At 47.2% G+C, this 19,154-nt stretch overlaps 1 protein-coding gene across 1 annotated transcript; it reads right to left on the bottom strand.

Moving 5' to 3' along the window:
* Window positions 1–1,111: 1,111 nt before the first annotated feature.
* CLAFUR5_11595 (Maltose permease MAL31) lies at window positions 1,112–3,333 on the bottom strand (the record flags this gene model as incomplete). The annotated part of the gene is made up of 6 exons (XM_047910743.1): window positions 1,112–1,300; window positions 1,335–1,806; window positions 2,161–2,450; window positions 2,505–2,576; window positions 2,628–2,807; window positions 3,271–3,333. The coding sequence occupies 6 exons, from the start codon at window positions 3,331–3,333 to the stop codon at window positions 1,112–1,114; spliced, it is 1,266 nt and encodes a 421-aa protein (XP_047765056.1).
* Window positions 3,334–19,154: the final 15,821 nt, after the last annotated feature.

Here is a 19,154-nt window from a genome sequence, read left to right as displayed (position 1 = left end):
CGAATGGTAGCGACTCATCGTATACTGGCCTGAGCAAGGACAGGGTGCGAAGCCTGATCGTTCGGACGGAGTCGGAAAGCCTATCCTGACTCCGCTCGCAACATTTGTGACTGAGATCAGGATCGTTCTCGTTCTCGTGGCCTATTGCGAACTCACGTAAACATAGCTGCTGTGCCATTCTTCCGACTCGTCTTCGTTACCCCGTGGGGACTCCAGGTCTGACGATGCATGTTCGAGCTCGATGCCTACGCTCCACTCCCGCAAGCACACGCGGTCCCAGCTACGCCTCAGTTGAGAGCAGAGGCATATCCTTGGAAACCAGGTAGCTGTATAGCATGATGTTGTGCTGGTACTCATTGAAGAAGAAACCGCATATGATGAGCGGGGAGAGTCGGAGTCACCAGAGTGACCAAGCTGCGGCATTCAAAACCATAAAGAGCTGATCGAGACCACATTTTCTCATGCTTCCTACTACTCATTTCCGCTCTCGTTTCGCTGCATCACAACTCATCATCTCTCGTCTTTGGGCATCGGTCGTAGCTTCTTCTCCCTCGAGCGACTCTGACAACTCCAACGATATGGGTGCTGTCCACAATGGCGACCCTGAGCTTCGGTCAAGTATCGATGGCGTTCGGTACACAGAGCGAGTTCCAGCTGCTACTCGTCTTCGCCACATGCTCTCGGATCCACGCAAAGCAGTCTTCGCACCTGGAGTCTACGATGGTCTGTCTGCGAGAGTGGCGCTTGCCCAGGGCTATGACTGTCTGTACATGCTGGGTTGTTCGATGTGTGTGGCCTGCAGGATCTAATGGCTTTTGATGCATCGGTGGAAGGTCGCCAATGGCGTGTAGGATAGTCGTGTGTTCGTCAGCTGTCTTGATTGAGCCATATGCCAAAAGTCAGAGTGTCCGCCCGGAGCCATCTCAGCAACCGGTACGGTCCATCGTTCGTGCACTTAGACAGCACTTCGATAATGTTGACGTTGGTGTCGAAATCTCGGTGGGGGAAGAATGCAGCGACAGAATGGCACCCTGGCTTGCATCGACGTCATCTCTATTAATAAGAGCGGCACGTGATACTCAGGCAGAATGTCGGCCGGACTGAGACTAGTCTACACTCTATCCATCCATGCTTCCACAACATACGTCTTGAAGTCCCGAGTCTTCACACTCCTCAAGAACATTGTGTCCAGCTCATCGAACGCTCGGTCCTTTGTCTCAGGCAGCGCCAAGAAGCACCAGATCAAACAAGGAACAGAAAGACCAAAGAACACAAAAGCCAGCTTTCCTTTGTGCTTGCCCTGGTCTGGGGTTGATGGCATAGGGGATCCCGACAGCGCACGCAACATTGATCAAGACGTTGATTGTTGTGGCGATGGCAATCGTCTTTCCACGCAGCTTGGCGGAAGACGTCTCGCTGATGATGACGAAACAGAGTGGACCAATCGCTAGGTCGTAGAAGAAGTTGTATACGACCATGAGCGAAGACTGTACCCATGTGATGGTCAACCCGCTAGACCGAGTCGGAATGACATCCAGAATGGCAATCAGGAAGAGGAGTACGACCAGAACGACTAGACCCCAGTTATAGATGCGACGACGTCCAATGTTGTTGATCAGCGGCCAGGAGAGACAAGTACCGACGGATCCCACAGCAAGCAGGCCGACTCCCAGGCTGAAGGCATCACTTGTTGCAAGGCCTGCTAACTCGAAGAAGTATACAGCATATCCAAAAATGTGCTGTTGGCGGTTGTGGACCTCCAAAGGTAAGCGTAGCGGAGTGGAGCTCTCTACCAACCCTTCTAGACTGCAAAGTAGCGTGCGATCCACGCTACCGCTACCCGATGTACAGTGCTTATTATACGACGACATAGGCGTTAGCGACGAGTATATGTTTGCGAGTTCGCCAACAGGCACAGTGCGGCAGGTCACATGACCCTAAAACTTGAAAGTTGACCAATCAGAGCGGGCGCCAAGGCTAGTTGAGGGCTGGTATAGAGCTTCACTCCCTCGCTGACGCCTCACCTACGTACTCGCAAGCTCGTACTCCGGTGTGGCTAGCGCTCGGTCGCTACGCTTAATGACGAGGAAGTTGCCTGCAAGTGGCTGAATGGCGTAGACCATTGTCGAGATGACAGTCCGTCGCAGGTTGGTACCTTACAGGCAGTCTATGAATCTCTCAGAATGCTCCTCTTCTAGCTCCATAGCGGCGGTGAGTTTGATGTGTGCCAGTGCCGCCTTTGCATCCACACTTGAATGTGAGAGACGAACGAGCGCTCTCTCGGCCTTCTCATCCTTACCCTTGCGGACGAGATGCCACGGGCTTTCTAGGCAGAAAGGTAGCAGAGCAAGGATAATAATCAGAAACATGAATTTGACTTGGAGCGGGATATCATAGCTCCATCGATCCGAGCGATTCCGAGTACCTGCGAGTAAGGCGCTAGCCACAAGCTGCCCAATGACAAATGATAAGTTAACGAACACTGTAGCAATGCCTCAAAAGACAGCTAGCGTCACCTCCGAGATATATGTTGGGGCGATGACGGGATATGCGCCAAATACAATTCCAGTCACCAGCTCGGCCACCAGGATTTAAGGCTTGTTCTGTGCCGAAGACTAAAGAGCCACGGCAACGCAGGTAATGAGACAACAGCAGGCCAGCGTAATGCGACGTTCAAACCGGTCCAAAGGCCAGCCCACGCCCAGGGCACTAACGACTTGTCCAACTAGTACTCCAAGATTGAAGGCGGATTGCCACTGCGCTGCTATAGCATACTTCTCATTCCCAATAGGCACGCCGAATTGCTTCTAGAAGGTCGAAATAGCCACTAACGTTCCAATAAGCTAGGGATCAAAGCCAGTGAGCTTATTGGTATGGTTGCTAATGGTTAGTGGTGCTAACCGGTGGTTATTGGTTGGTTGTGGTGACCTCGCTGTCGCTGTTGGTTATCCAGTGGTGAGATACCTCACTGCCCTTAGTAACCAGATCCATATATAGCCTAGAGCCCGTATCTAAGCCGCTCCAGTAGGATGCTAATCCGCAGTTAGTACACGCTAAATTAGCATGATCTTGGAGTCGCGTACCTACGCGTTTTGCGTGTGTATTCACCTCTCTTTCTTTCACCTTACTATCGCTACAATGCCCTTCGTATAGCCATCATTTACCGGCAATCGAGCCCTAGCATCTGATATTATAACCCTCTCTTTGAAGAACCTAGACTTCTATCCGGATAAGCACAAGGACTGCTTCAAGCTCTATAGCAAGGAGTACACGCGTAAGAAGGCGATACAGTCGAAAGGGACGCGTAAACGGACCTCTCCGGTAGAGTAACATAGCGAGTTGTTGATGCGGCACGATAATAGTAAGGAGGTGTATTACTACTAGACCTATAAGCTAGAGGGTAAGCCTTAAGAACTGCCTACCGTTAACGGTAATTAAGGGCCACTTTCTCACCTTACTGTCTATAGATCGAATAAGCAGGGTCAGCCTATTGCCGTTGTTAAAGAGCCTGTCGTTAATCCGGCGTAGACGACTTTAATATAGGCGTTAGTCTCCAAGTTTGACGAATTCAAGCGACTACTTATCCGATAGATTATATACTACTATAGAAGGTCCATCTCTATACTTGTCTATTCTTCCTAGGCTTATATATCTTAGGTGAAACGATCAACCCCTGAGGACTCGGAATGGCGACGACGGCGACGGAAAGAGACAGAGAACGAGGAGGAGATGAATGGGGAATGCTTTGTAGAAAGGCAGAGGAGATGGTAATGGCAGAAGAGGGACAATTCCCAGAAAGAGCACTAAAAGGGGTAATAAGTGAGCTCCTCGGGGGACTGAAAGCACTCAAACAACAAACAGGAACTACGATTAATAGAGCAATCGAAGCGACAAGAAACACCTTCCAGAAAGACCCAAGGCAGGCCCAAGGCCTAAAGACATATGCTGCAGCAGCAACGAGCCCCCCATTAGCCCCCCAAAGCACGGTAGTCTGCATACACATCACAGACCAGCAGGAGAAGGAAGAGGTAGGCAAGATGACAGGAAGGGAGATAGTAGAAAAGCTTGGGATGAAGGAGGTAGTAGGAGCAAAGGCAGACAATAGAGGGGTAAGACTGTTTACAGCCCACACACAGGACAAGAAGACCCTAGAGATGAACAAGGAATGGACACTAAAGATTGGCAAGACAGCAAAGGTCTCCCATCAGCAATACATGGTCATTGCACATGGAGTCCCAAGATCCTTCAACATACAAGAAGACATGCCAAGCCTTCAGAGACAGAACCAAGCAACAGTCCCAGGACTACAGATCACAAAAGTGGCATAGATCAGGAAGAAGATTGAAGAGACTAAGAAGGCCTCATCTCTCATCTTATGGGTAGGAACTGCAGCCCAGGCAAACAAGGTTCTAGACCAAGGACTATTCTGGGACTACGAGAGACTTGAAGCAGAGATACATCAGAGTAACCACAGAGTCCTCCAATGTTTTAAGTGTCAACAGTATGGCCATATTGTCCCAAAGTGTAACAGACCTACACCAGTCTGCTCCCACTGTGCTGGTGATCACGTAACCCAGGAGTGCCAGAAGAAGAAGGAAGACACGAGATGTGCAGCTTGCGGAAGGAAACATCCAGCATGGTCAAACCAATGTCCAGCTAGACTTGCAGCCTAGTGGAAGGCGAGGGAAGCAAGAGTAACAACTCCTGCAAGATTCTTAGTGGGGGAAAAAGACCAGCCAGCAAGGACCTTTCACCCAAACAAGAGACCAAGGCCGCAAGATGAGCTCATACCTGCAATGGGGAGGCCAACACACCTGTTCAGAGCAGGACAAAGCAATGGACAGATGAAGATACACCAGATGATAGGGAGCCAGCGGGAGGAGTCGGAACAAATAGAGCAACAAAGCCAGGAGAACCAGCCCTACAACCAGCCACATGACCAGCCAGACACACCCATGTCCTAATGCCTCACACCAACAAGCTAACCATCATTCAGTACAATGTCAATAAAAGCAAGGACAAGGTCCAGAGGAGCTTCCTGCAAGCCCTGGACCCAGAGGTACACCACATTGTGGCAATACAAGAACCATGGATCAGCCCACATACCAGAATCCCCTCAACAGTGAAGAGCCCAGAGTAACACTCAGTGGTCAACAGAACAGAGGGAGTCCCAAGGTCCTGCATATACATCAGCAAGAAGGTGTCAACTGAGGACTGGCAAGCCTTGCCAAGGGCTGACAGGGACATTACCACAATACAACTAACGACATCACATGGCCAGATCCTGGTCCACAGTGTGTATAACCCACCCCCAGAGTCTAGGAGTAGCACACAGCTACACACATTGGAAAGACTTCCAGAGGCAATGAGTCAACAAGCCCAGAACATAGTGGTTGGTGACTTCAACCTCCATCACCCAACATGGGGATCAGACTTCTCCCCAGCACACCACTTCCTGGCAGGCAGGCTTATTAGCCAGATGGAGACAGCCCAGCTAGGCCTAGTCACACCAAAGGGAACAGAAACATGGGCAAGAAACAACAGCTCTAGCACACTAGACCTGTGTTTTATGTCCCATGCCCTGACACAGAAGGTGGAGAGTTGCAAAGTGAGCAGCCACCTTGAGTCCTCATCGGATCACCTCCCAATCCAGACGGACATCCAGCTCACGGTTGAGGAAGAGAGGGAGCCAGAAGAGAAGCTCAACTGGAAAAAGGCCAACTGGTCACTAGTGCAGGAACAGCTAGAGGGTGAACTTGAATGGGTGAACATAGACAACTTGTACACAACAGAGGGGATTGACCAGGCTGCCACACAACTGGTGACAGCCATAGAGAGAGCAGCCCGAGCCCACATACCCAAGAAGAGGTGGTCACTATACCAGAAGACATACTGGACACATAAATGCACAACCAAGGTCAAGGACGCAAGAAGGGCAAGGAGAAGATGGGAGCAACAACGTACCCAGGCCAATTGGGAGACCTATAACAATGCCTGCCAAGCCAAGAAAGCACAGATTAGGAGGGACAAACAGCAAGAATGGAGGTCCACTGTTGGGATGATCACAGAACATCCAGAACAAATCTGGAGGCTAGCCAAGTGGGCAAGGAAGCCCGAAGATGAGAAGAACTCCCTACCCCAGTTTCCCCCAATACAAGACCAGAGAGGACAGGTGCAACCACTCTTAAGGGGAAGGCAGAGGCATTTGCAAGCCATTTCTTTGGGACCCAGGTGGAGGCAGACCTCAGCAACATCCCAGGAGCTCACATCCCACAACCAAGAGAGGCTAGCTGGCATGTAGATGCTAAGGAGATTGAGGGAGTCATTAAGAAACTCAAGGGAAACAAGACCCCAGGCCCGGACAAGATCCCCAACTGCTACCTGAAGGCATGTAGAGACCTTATCACCCCAGTACTGGCACCAATCTTCACCCAATGTATGGCACAAGGCTATTGCCCAGGGATCTTCAAACAATCCCTCACATGTGTCCTAAGGAAACCCCAGAAAGAGGACTACACCAAACTAAAGTCATATAAGCCAATTGCATTGCTGAACACAATAGGAAAGCTCCTTGAAAAGATCATTGCTCAGAGGCTTACAGAGATTGTGGAGGAACATAACCTCCTCCCAGCAACACAGATGGGGGGCAGGAGAAAGAGATCCACCCTTACAGCAGTGGAGCTAATTACAGAACAGATAAGACACATCTGGCACTATGGCAACAATAGAGTAGCATCACTGCTCTCACTTGACATATCAGGAGCCTTCGACAATGTCTCCCACACTGGGCTCATCCACATCCTAAAACAGAAGGCTACCCCAACATGGATGGTCATATTTGTGCAATCATTCCTCCAAAACAGAACAACCCAAATCCTCCTTGGAACCTACAAGGCCCTACAGACACCAATAGCACGCACAGGGATCCCACAAGGATCCACACTCTCACCAATCCTCTTCCTCCTCTTTGTGGGAGACCTAATGCCACTCCTGGAGACAACAAACACTACAGCATCAGGATTTGTAGATGACACAAACATCCTAGCATGGTCAGACTCCACAGAACACAACTGCAACCTCCTCGAGGAAAGACATAAACAGTGCGAGAAATAGGCAAGGGAACACGGGGCAAAATTTGCACCAGACAAGTACCAGCTTATCCACTTCAGCAGGGCAAAGACAAAACACAATTTGCAGGCAACAGTACAGATCCAGGGCTTTGAAACTCACCCTACACAGGAACTCAGGGTCCTAGGGATATGGCTAGACCCAAAGCTTAGCTGGGGTCCACAGGTGAAGAAGGCTCAGGCAAGAGCAGACACAAACAGACAGTCTATAGAAAGGCTTACAGCCTCCACATGGGGCGCAACCTTCTCTAAGGCAAGGATCATGTACAAGGCTGTTGTCAAACCTGCAATGATGTATGGAGCAGCAGTCTGGGCAGCAGCAAAGCACACCCCAAAGAGGATTGAGGAACCCCTTAACAGAGCCCAAGCAGCCTGCCTGAAGAGAGTACTTGGGGCCTACAAGTCAACTCCCTACAAGACATTGGAAATGGAGTCAGGAACTGCTCCTATCAAAGAATACGTCCAAGGCCTAAGGAGCCAATATGCAGGCAGGACATCTGCATACCAAGTACAGGGAGCCATCCAAGCAGCCACACTGAAGATCAGAACCCAATGTACAAGGAAGAGGAGACCCAACAGGCCACACATGATCCCACAAAAGTAAAGAGACCTTGCAACATTTCAAGAGATCACGGCAGCCCTTGAACAAGGGGAGGCCCACAGAGGCCAAGCCAGCTCAAGAGACAAAGACAAGAAGAAACAAAGCCAAGCTGAGCAAATTGCAGGATACCTCTGGGAAAATATAGGTAAATAGTACATTAGTACCTAGTACTAAGACGGCAACTTAGGTCTAGACTAGATAATCGGGCTAATAGAGAACGGCTGGACTAATAATAAGTTCGGTATACGGTAGCTAGAGCATTTCTAGAAGTATACTATAGCTCGTACGACTAGGGTATAGAGACTACTTATTATCGATAGCTACGAGAGCTATAACTCGAAGGCATTCTAGAATCTGTATAAGGAATACGAGATCTTAGCCCTATATATACTATCGTACGCCTCGTACTTACTCTAGCTATTAGATATAGGTTGCTATTCGCCTTTAAAGAAGGTATACGGTACTTAGCTCTCGGGCTTAGTACGCTAGCGCATTACTTATATCGATAAAGTAGAGTTCCTACGCGCCTTCCGGGTAGCCTATAACGCTATATTTAGATAGGAGAACATCCTATCGAGCTTTAGAGGCGCTAGTTTGGTTCTATTCAATCTATAGGTAGTAATAGACAGGCTTAATATTAAGCTACGTACGCTAACCCCTCTAGCTCCGGACTCTACCCCTTAGGAGTCGAAGACACTACGAACTACAAAAGAATTCGACTCTTAATCGACACTAGTAACGAACAAAATACGTGCCCGGGCAGGTTCATCGCTAAACTCGTTATAGGAAGGGGTGTATTAGCTTATAAAAGGGAGTAGAGAGATAGCGTATTAGATAGCTCTTATACGAAGCGAGATTAGTAAGCTACGTAAGTCTAACGAGGCCCTTATCTAGCGAAAAGCATAAAAGTGTAAGTATATTTAGTCTAGAGGGTCTCTTACCTTCGATAAGGCGTCGCAATTAATACCTCTAGAGGATACTAGGAGGTAGGAAGTGAGTAGAGAGTCGCTAGATAGTGTTCGGCTAGTACTTAGGCTACGACGCTATAAGCAATATAGCGAGTCGGGGTATAATATACGTACTTATTAAGTAGACTTACTAGATAGCGAAGAATCTAAAGAGGAATTGTCCTCCTAGTAACGATTCTATAGAATATCGTCGTATTAAGATACCGTTGTAATTAAAGTAGAAGTAGTATAGTTCTTAGTAAAAGTAGCCCGCTCGGTAGTATAGTCCGCTCGGTAGTAAAGTACGTTAGTAGTAACGGATAGTATATCTATCGACTTAGCCGGTAAGGCCTCTACACTATAGTATCGTCTAGTAATAGCACTTCTAATAGTCGTAGTAATAGCTAGGTAAGTATTAATATTAGTAATAGTAATAATAGGCCTGCTATATCTAGTAGTAGTAACGACAGCTTAATTAGTATAAACTAGTATATAGAGCGCGTAGATATAGGGCTGTAGGGTAGAAGCTAATAGACCCTAAGTAGATAGTAGTAACAACACCTTTTCTTAGCCTTATTCTAATATACTCCTTATAGCGAAGTAATAATAATACTAAGTATAGAATATAGGCGTAAATACGCTATACTACGTATATTATATATCGTCGGTTATTGCTAGGGGGAAGGCGGCGATCTAGGGGGAACGGAAGTATCGAGGTGTACGAACACGTATTAGTACGAAAATTCGTATACTTATCGATCTCGTACGCCGTAGTAAGTGCCGACCGAACTACGCGCTAGAAGCCTCCTTAGACTATATCCCTATCTAAGCGACGCTAGGGGTGAAGGCGATAGAGGAGCTAGTAAACGAACCACGCCGTAACTAGAAGAAGGCACGCTAGGACGATATAAGAGGCTTCCTAATAGCGAACCTACTATAGTATAGAGAACTCGAGACGACAGCTTAGCTAGATTAAGTAGCGGAACAGATTACCTCGGTTATATAGTAAGCAGCGGAACAATATACGCCGTTACTCCGGCCCTTAACGTAGTAGAAGGCCTTCTAGACCCCTAAATGCTCTACGAAGGTAAGGGAGGCTAGAAGGGCAAGGCGACAGTAGACGAAGGAGCACACCTAAGAGACGTAGGAGCAATACTGTCGCGCGACACAAGAGAAGAAGGCACAGATAAGACGCGATAAGCTATAGGACTAGAGAGCGACGATCGGGCTCGTTATAGAAAACCCGGAACAGATATAGAGACTTGCTAAATAGGTACGACTACCTAAAGAGTAGCAAACCCCTTACTTCCCCCTAATCGTAGACCGCGAAGGGATTGCCTAGGCTACGCCCCGGGGCAAGGCAAAAGCATTAGCCGACCATTTCTTTTCGACGTAAGTAGAGGCAGACCTTACGGATATCGACCCGAGTATATACCCGGAACCCCTAGACATAGATTGGGCGGTTAGCTCTAATATAGTAACAGGAGTTATAAGTAAGCTAAAAGGACGGAAAGCCCTAGGCCTAGACAGGATACTAAATATACTACTAAAAGAGTATAGAGAAGAGATCGCGCCGAGCCTAGCAAACCTGTTTACCGCGTACCTACGGCTAGGGTATCACCCGAAGCCGTATAGAGAGTCTATGATAGTAGTGCTACGTAAGCTATAGAAAGAGGACTATACTTAGCCCAAGTCGTACAGACCAATCGTACTTCTAAATACGATAGGGAAGGTCCTAGAAAAGATAGTAGCCTAGAGACTTACGTAGCTAGCCGAGGACAACTACGTACTCCTAGCAATATAGATAGGGGGAAGAAGCTAGCGATCGACACTAACAGTAATAGAGCTAATTACGGAGCAAATTCAGACCCTCTAGCACTACGGTAGGAACCGAGCGGCGTCCTTACTATCCCTCGATATCGTAGGAGCCTTCGATAACGTCTTATACTAAAGGCTAATATATATCCTATAGCAGAAAGGTATCCCCTAGTAGGTAACGACGTTCGTCTACTCCTTTCTCTAGGAACGGACGACATACCTAGTCCTAGGAAGGTACACGTCCGACCCGGTAAAGGTAGAGACTAGAATACCTTAGGGATCTACTCTCTCCCCTATCCTATTTCTGATATTTATGTCTGATCTGTTGAGAATATGCAGGTCATAGGGTCAACATTGAGTGCTTAGGGGGATTAGTAATCAGGGCTTGCTAGTCAAGTCCTGAGTACAGCTGTCCCTCCTGAAACACCTACACCAACACCGGCGATACTGTATGTAGATACACGCTATCCCATTGGGTCCTTCTTCGTCTTTGGTGTGATCCGCCGTCTTCCACTGCTGCGCAACTCGTACCTGTTTAACAGGTTATGAGCCCGAGTTAGCAACTCGGTGTTTCACCCTCGACAAAGTCGTATTGGAGTTATTCCTCTTCAGAACAAAAGGAAGGCAGACTGGAGGCCGCACCCGCATTGCACAGGAAGCTACAGCCGCGCTGTAGGTGCATATAAGACGTGAAAGAGCCTAGTGAGGCACTGTCAGACTCCGAGTCAGGGAGCCTGTGCCAATACCTCAGACAAGTGGGCGAGCTTACTGAGAAGAGTCGCTCTCCGGACATCGCGTTCGCATCGACTAACTGTTCCGTCTGAGAGAGCCGTAGTGTCTCAGAACACCCTCCCCTGAGAGAGCTACAGACAGTGTCTCAGAAACACGATCCTTACGACCGACTTTCCTCGCTTTCTTGTGGACAGCCATTCTCTCCACTATCAACCTCGCGTTCGGTTCACCTCCTATCGATCCGATCGCGTACGAACGAATACCTTTCTTCTGTAGGCAGCCATCCTGTCCTATATATAAAAGCATGGAGGAAACCGGACACAGCACCCTTGGTAGGAGGAGAGCAGCACCTATCCTAACCAAGGACAACTAGAGGACATGGTTCTCATTGATACAAGACCATCTTGAAGCTCAAGATGTGCTTTGGGTTGTAGATGGAGGCCATCTATTATCAAGCACACCCAGCTCCTCAACACCATCTGAGTCATCAGATCCCTTACCTGGACTTGAAGAGTCAAGATACAGTCCAGTTTGGGAGGAAAGCAAATAGATGAGACAAGCTGGAGAGATCTGGCTCAAGATGAGGGCAAAGTACAGCAAGGTTCATGCTGCATATGCAATGACAGTTGTTCAAGAATTGATCAACTTCAGAATGATAGATGGCATGACCATCAGACAGGCCTGGGTCCACCTCGGCAATCTTGTAAGAAGGATTGCTGAAGTTGACCCAGCAGAGGCTCACTACAGAGAGCCTACAAGGAAGCTGAAGCATCTGCTTCAAGCCCTGCCTGAGGTGTATCTTGGGACCAAGAACACTATCCTGGCCTAGCCAGGACTGTCATATGAAGATTGTCTACAACTGCTTGAGTCACATGAATCCAGGCTGGAAGTTGCATCCAAGGAAACAGCAATGTTTGTAGGAAGAGGTTTCCAGGGCAAGATCACCTGCCATCTCTGTGATGGTGATCATGTGATCAAGGATTGCCCACACCTCTCTGGAGCCAAGCATGCTGTCAGGAAGGACAAGCTCAACAGAGGAAACACCTCTGTTGCAAAGAGACAATCATCACCACCGAGAACGAGGTCCCCATCCCCAAGCCTGAGGGACATCCTAGTGGTGATGAAGGACCTTACAAGGAAGAGCCTATGCAACCCAGGAAGACTTATCAGACCCTGAGACACCATCAGAGGATGATGAAGTTGATGAGGTTGCCCATTCAACTGTGGAAGCCAAAAGCAAGTACCCCTCCTCAGAGTGGTTGCTTGACTCTTGTGCTTCATCCCATATGACTGACCAGGATTCACTTTTCAGGACCCTGAAACCTCTTCAGAAGAGGAAGTGGATCAAGGTTGGGGGTGGCTACCTACATGCCACACATGAGGGGAGTGCAGTGATGGGTGGTCCTTCTGGGAAGCAGATTGTCTTGAAGAATGTTTTGTTTGTTCCTGGCCTTGGAGTTAGCCTTGTCTCTTGGAATCAGTTCAGCCAACAGTTTGCTGTCCAACCGCCCAGTTTCACCCTCAAATCCCTTCCTGGAAAACCTGTTGTCCAGACAAAGCTGAGAGGGGGTGTTCCATTCATTCAAAGTGTTTCAGAGCAGCTTGAAGCTATGCCTCAAGCATATGCCTCTCTATAGGAGCATGACTTGGATCTGTCCAAGTTAGGTACACATTTTGAGTGTGAATTGGAACAGGCTATGACTGCCACTGAGTCCCAGGACCAGTGGGAGCTATAGCATAGAAGATGTGCACACCTTAGCAAGGGACTGCTAAGAAACCTGCATAGAGTCACTGACAAGAAAGATCCCATTCCTGTTCCTTCTGAACACCAGAACTGCAAGGTCTGCTCCCTTGCAGACATGACGAAGTTCAAAGGACCTGCCACAGAGAGGAAAGGAGAGAGGCTGGCCCTAATCTCTATTGACATCTGTGGGCCTTTTCAAGGTGCAGTCTCAAGACTTGGCTTCAAGTACTGGCTTGAGATTGTAGACAACTTCTTGAGGAAGAAGTGGGTAGTCCCTTTGAAGGCTAGGAGTGATGCTCCTACAGCTCTAAAGGAATGGAAGGTTCAGGTAGAGAACAGCTCAAGGTGTTTTCTATCTGCAATCCGTAGTGATGGTGCAAGGGAAATTCTTTCCTTGCTAAAACAGTGTTTGTGCAACTTCCCCAACCTCCAAAAGACATTACAGAGTACCAGAAGATTGGAGTAGAGGGGACTCCAAGAAAAGAAAAGGAAGAGGAACTTGTTCAGGAGGATCAACCTCAACAGCCACCTCAGCTTGCAGGCAACAAGAGGTCAAGGGGGGATGAAGATGATGGCTCTGCTGAGCATGAAGCCAAGCATCATAGGGCATTGATTGCTCAGATGTTTCATCTTGATCCAACTATGAGCTGGGTTGAGGAAATCCTGAATGATGTGGAGGGATATGCATTTGCTGCTGTTAGGCAGGCCATAGCCTACCGGCAGGAAGTGCCAATCCCAAAGTCCTATAAGGAGGCAGTGGGAGACCCCAATTGGGGACATATGTGGAAAGAGGCAATCCAGAAAGAACTTATTGCCTTAGGAAGCAACAACACCTTGGATCCAGTTGTACTACCAAGGGGTGCAAACCTGGTTACATCTAAGTGGGTTTTTGATGTGAAAAGAATGATCAGTGGAGCCATTGAAGAGTTCAAGGCAAGACTGGTTGTAAGAGGGTTTTCACAGAAATATGGTGTTGACTTTGAAAAGACCTTTGCACCTACTGTTAGGCATGATACCCTTAGGGTCTTCATGGCTGTAGTATGTGAGAGAGATCTTGAGATGCACCAGGTGGATGTGAACAATGCTTTCACCGAAAGCAGCCTTCTTGAAGACATCTACATGATCCCACCCCCAGGTGTCGAAATTCCACCAAATATGGTCTTCAAGGTCCTTAGAAGCCTGTATGGACTGAAGCAAGCAGCTAGAGATTGGAACAAGCTCTGTGTTGCCAAGCTAGAACAGATTGGATCCACCTAGTCCCAGGTGGATCCATGCCTACTCATCCACAGAGGAAGAGACATCATGGTCCTCACCTATGTGGATGACATCTCCATTGCAGCTCCAAAGCTGTTAGATGTTCAGTGGTTCAAGGCTGAATTTAGAAGAGTGTTCAAGATCAAAGATCTTGGGGAACCTGAGAAGATCCTTGGAATGAGGATTACAAGAAACAGGTCCCAAGGTACTGTAAAGCTTGATCAAGGACACTACATCCAAACTAACCTTGCCAAGATGGGCATCTCTCCAGAGAAGGCCACACCCACACTCTCACCTATGGACAGCTATGGGGATCTGAGACCTTCAGCTACTATGGATGAGAGGTGCAACAAACAGGAGTACCAGAGTTGCAATGGTACCTGGATGTGGCCAATGACAATGACAAGGCCAGACCTTGCTTTCCCCCTTGGAAGAATCAGCTCATATGTTGCTGACCCTTCAAAGCAACATCTTAGAGCCTTGAAGAAACTCTCCAGATATCTGAGATCATACCCAGACCTGGGCTTGATGTACAGAAGAGGAGGAGGTATTCTCCAGGGATACTCAGATTCTGATTATGCCATGGACAAGGCAGACAGAGTCTCAATCCTTGGACATGTGTGGTTCCTTTGTGGATCACCTGTGTCCTGGATGAGTAGGAAGCAGAAGTCTGTTGCCACATCAACAATGGAGGCTGAGTTCATGGCCATGAATGCAGCAGCTAAGTAGTCACAGTTTCTTGCTGCAGTCCTTAGAGAGATGAGGTGTCCTGACCTGGTTGGAGAGTGTTCATTCCAACCTAGGATGAAGGCAAGCAGTACTGTTGATGAGCTGAGACCCGTGAAGCTTATGGGTGACAACCAAGCAGCTTTGACCTTTGTCAAAAATGCCCATGTCCATGACAGGTCAAAGCATATTGATGTGGCATACTACTATGTCAGGAATCTCTAGTGGCAAAAGAAGATTGCAGTGGATTACTGCCACACAAAGGACATAGTTGCTGATGGGCTGACTAAGCCCCTCAATGGCCAGCAGTTCCAAAACTTTGTGAGGCAGCTCTAGCTTGTATAAGGGATTGTTTGAGACCTTCTGACCTGAGTGGGAGTGTTGAGAATATGCAGGTCATAGGGTCAACATTGAGTGCTTAGGGGGATTAGTAATCAGGGCTTGCTAGTCAAGTCCTGAGTACAGCTGTCCCTCCTGAAACACCTACACCAACACCGGCGATACTGTATGTAGATACACGCTATCCCATTGGGTCCTTCTTCGTCTTTGGTGTGATCCGCCGTCTTCCACTGCTGCGCAACTCGTACCTGTTTAACATGATCTAATCCCCCTACTCACCTCTCCGCAAACCTTAGTATCGGGGTTCGTAGACGACATAAACATCCTAGCCTAGTCAGACTCGACAGAAGAGAACTGTCGCCTCCTCGAAGATAGGCACAAGAAATGCGAGGAGTAGGCAAAGAAGCATAGTGCCCAGTTCGCCCCTAAAAAGTACCAACTTATATACTTTAGTAAAGCGAGAACACACTATAATATAAAGGCGGCGGTAAGAATCTAAGGCTACGAGACAAAGCTATTAGCGGAGCTACGAGTACTAGGGATCTAGCTCGACCCGAAGCTAAGCTAGAATGTATAGGTTAAGAAAGCCTAGAGTCGAGTATAAGTTAACGAAGCCTCGATAAAGAGACTTACGGCATCTATATAGGGAGCAACATTCGACAAGGCAAGAGTAATATATAAGGCGATCGTTAGACTAGCTATGCTATACGGGGCATAGATTTGGGGAATAGGAGGCGTAGGCAAGCCGATCCCGAAACGGATAGAGCAACCCCTAAACAGGACATAGGTAGGCAACCTACGTAGGGTACTAGGCGTATATAAGACAACGTTAATAAGCACGGTAGAAATAGAGACAGGAACACTACTAATCGGCTAGTATATCCGGGGAATAAGAATTTAATACGCGGTAAGGACGACAGGTTACCTAGTACAAACTACGATCTAGGAGGCAAAGAATAAGATAGAAAGCCACTACCGGAGAGGGGCCGGACATAGGACAAGCCAAAAAGAGGATGACCTTACTACCTTTGCGGCTATATAGACAAGCACCGAATGGCTAGCACGAAAAGAGGAGGAGCGTAGGACTCGCTAGGCCGGCGGGAGCAAGGCTAAGACCTAAAGTCTAGCGGAATAGATAGCGAGCTACCTATAGGAGCAGGACTAGAAAAAGAAGCCCCCTAAGACAATAGGCCCGATAGCGCTCCGAGCCTTCTAGAGACACAATAACTAGCTATATAGGGACCTAACAAGGGCCGAGGTAAGCATAGCGATCCAAATCAGGTCCGAACATATTAGGTTAAGGGCCTACCTGTTTAGAAGACGCGTACTAGACATCTATAGCCCAGCCTACTAGTGTAGCTACCTATCGTAAAACCCAGAACATATACTACTACGATGCGCGGCGAGAGGTAGGGGAAATTAGAGGCACTAAGCGGGAAGGAGAGACTATAAGTTAATCATTAGGGACAAAGGTAACATTCGCCGAATCTCTCGGTAGATACTACAGTAGGGATACCTCTAGTAGCTTAGCCTCGCTAGCGAGACGGAGGAGTAGATAGACAAGAGGCGGAAGCTAGGGGGTGGCAGATAGGGTAGTTATTAGGGCAGGCCTATAACACTAGCGTACCCCTAATAAGGGAAAATTAAGACAACAACTAGGAGGAAAAGACAGGCGGGAAGGAGGAGGGGTTTTTACTAATACGGTTTCCCCTCTATATATACGAAAACAAGATAGCATAGCTACATAGGCCAAAGGGCACTACAACAGCTTAATGAAATATCTATCTATCTATCTATTTCTTAACGGCTTTATTCTCCTTCTCGGCTAGTCCGTATAGCTTTCGATATAGCGGTTCTTAAGGTCTACCGGGGTTAATATAAATCTCGTAGTCGATACCTAGTCGGTAAGGTAGGAGTCTCTTATAGTTCTTTACTAAGAAAGTATCTATAATGTCGTAGTATATAGGCGGGAGCTTCTCTTTAGGGTTGTAGTTAAACTGCTTATTTAAGAACTAATCTAGGTTATTAGCTACTATCGCGCTTAGTTTAAGGCTATTATCGTTATTATCGTTATCCTCGCGCCCCGTAGGTATAATATAGAAGTACTCGGCCCTAGGCCGGTATACGTACATCTCCTATACGCGCTACGAGACTTCCTAGTAATCTACCTCTTTATCTACCTCTAGAGCGGACATATTTAGCTCCGCCCCTCCGGCTATAAATCCTACTAATTCGCTAGTAAAGGGCTTTAGTCTATATTCCGTTTACTAGGTTCTACCGATATAGTTTAGAGATTGTACTATTGTCGATATCTTATTATATAGATAGTAACCGAAGCAGTAGTTAGATCTAAACGCTACCTCGCTAGTTTCCTAGAAGATGTTTAGGTTATACGCGGAGAGCTACGGTAATCTAAAGACGATATCGTATTCGAGGTCGGTAATATAGTATAGTATTTACTCGTAATAACCGCCGATAACTACGTCTATAAGGGCTATATATATAATCTAACGCGCTATAGCCGATCTATCTCCTAGTATTAATCGTCTGTTCTTTGTTAAAGGGATAAAGGGAGTTATATATTTACGTATAAATTTCTAATTAAGAAAGAGAGAGGTAGAGGTAGAATCTATAAGGCCGCGAGCCTTTTTATATTGTATTATTACGGGTAATACTATATGAGGGTGTATAGCTAGTTATTGTTTATCTAGTATATATGCCGATATCTTAAGCTCCTTACTATAGTCCGTCTCTTATATTATATATCTCTTAATCTTATACTCTTTCTGTCTTAGAAAGTTCGGTCACTAACCGCTATCTACTACGCTTAGGTAGCGGTCGTACTATTTCCCTATTACTATAGGTCGGTAGTAAGGGAGCTAAGGTTTCGATTAGCGTTCGCGTTATTTCGTAGGCGTAGAGGGCGGTAGTCGCCGTCGTAACTATATATCGGGTATCCGGGGTTCGTTAATACGTACGAGTCTATACGGTAGCGGTAGTACTTACCCTACTTCTTAAGGTCCTCCCGCTACTTACGGTTTAATAAAGGTAGGTTCTATAAGTAAACCGGTAGGTCCTTCTTCTTCTTTATACCTACGTATTATAGTAGTCGCTAGACGGTTATAGCGGTCGTACTAGTAGCTACGGCGCCTACGGTATTACTACCGCCCTATATACCGTTATTGTTCGAATTAGGGTTACTACGTAGGCGCTCCTTCTATAGATATAGTCGGTCCGTCTCGTAGAAGCTCTTATCTAATACCGTATATTCCTTAATAATATCCTATATATCGTATAAGCGTCTATCTACTTCCCTATCGCCGAAAGTCTTAATAAAGTACTTACGGTTTAGGCGGTTACGAAATAGCATTAGCTTAGTCTCGTCGGTCTACTCTATCTAAGTACGTAGCTTCGAGTAGCGAGTATAGAAGGTAATAAAGGTCTCGCCCTACTCCTACTTATAGGTAGCGATATTAACTATAGCCTTAGTTCCTTCGTTACGGGTGCCGTACTAGCGCGTTATCTAATCTAGTAGTTCTTTACTAGTCTAAAACTCGTTAAATAATTGTTGTCTAGGTACGGGGATCCTCGGCTTAATACTTCTCTAAGGGTCACCCTATGTCTATCTATATATAAAACGTAGGCCGTCTACCTCGGAGCGGAAAGTAGTTATAGTTAGCTTAAGAAGTACGCTACTATACTAACTATCGAAGTTAGGGTCGTTATCGTTCTTAAAGTACTTCGGGTTAGGTACGCCCTTACTAACCTCGATACCGTATATTAGAGTACGGTTAATAGTAAATAGGCGTTCTAAAAGTTCGGTTAGGGGAGTCTATATACGGGTATTACGCGCTCGAGAGTCGCGA

Source organism: Fulvia fulva, chromosome 8, assembly GCF_020509005.1.
Source record: "Fulvia fulva chromosome 8, complete sequence".
NCBI classification, from domain to species: domain Eukaryota; kingdom Fungi; phylum Ascomycota; class Dothideomycetes; order Mycosphaerellales; family Mycosphaerellaceae; genus Fulvia; species Fulvia fulva.
The sequence above is the reverse complement of the archived record's forward strand: the minus strand, read 5'-3'. Positions and strand labels throughout refer to the sequence as shown.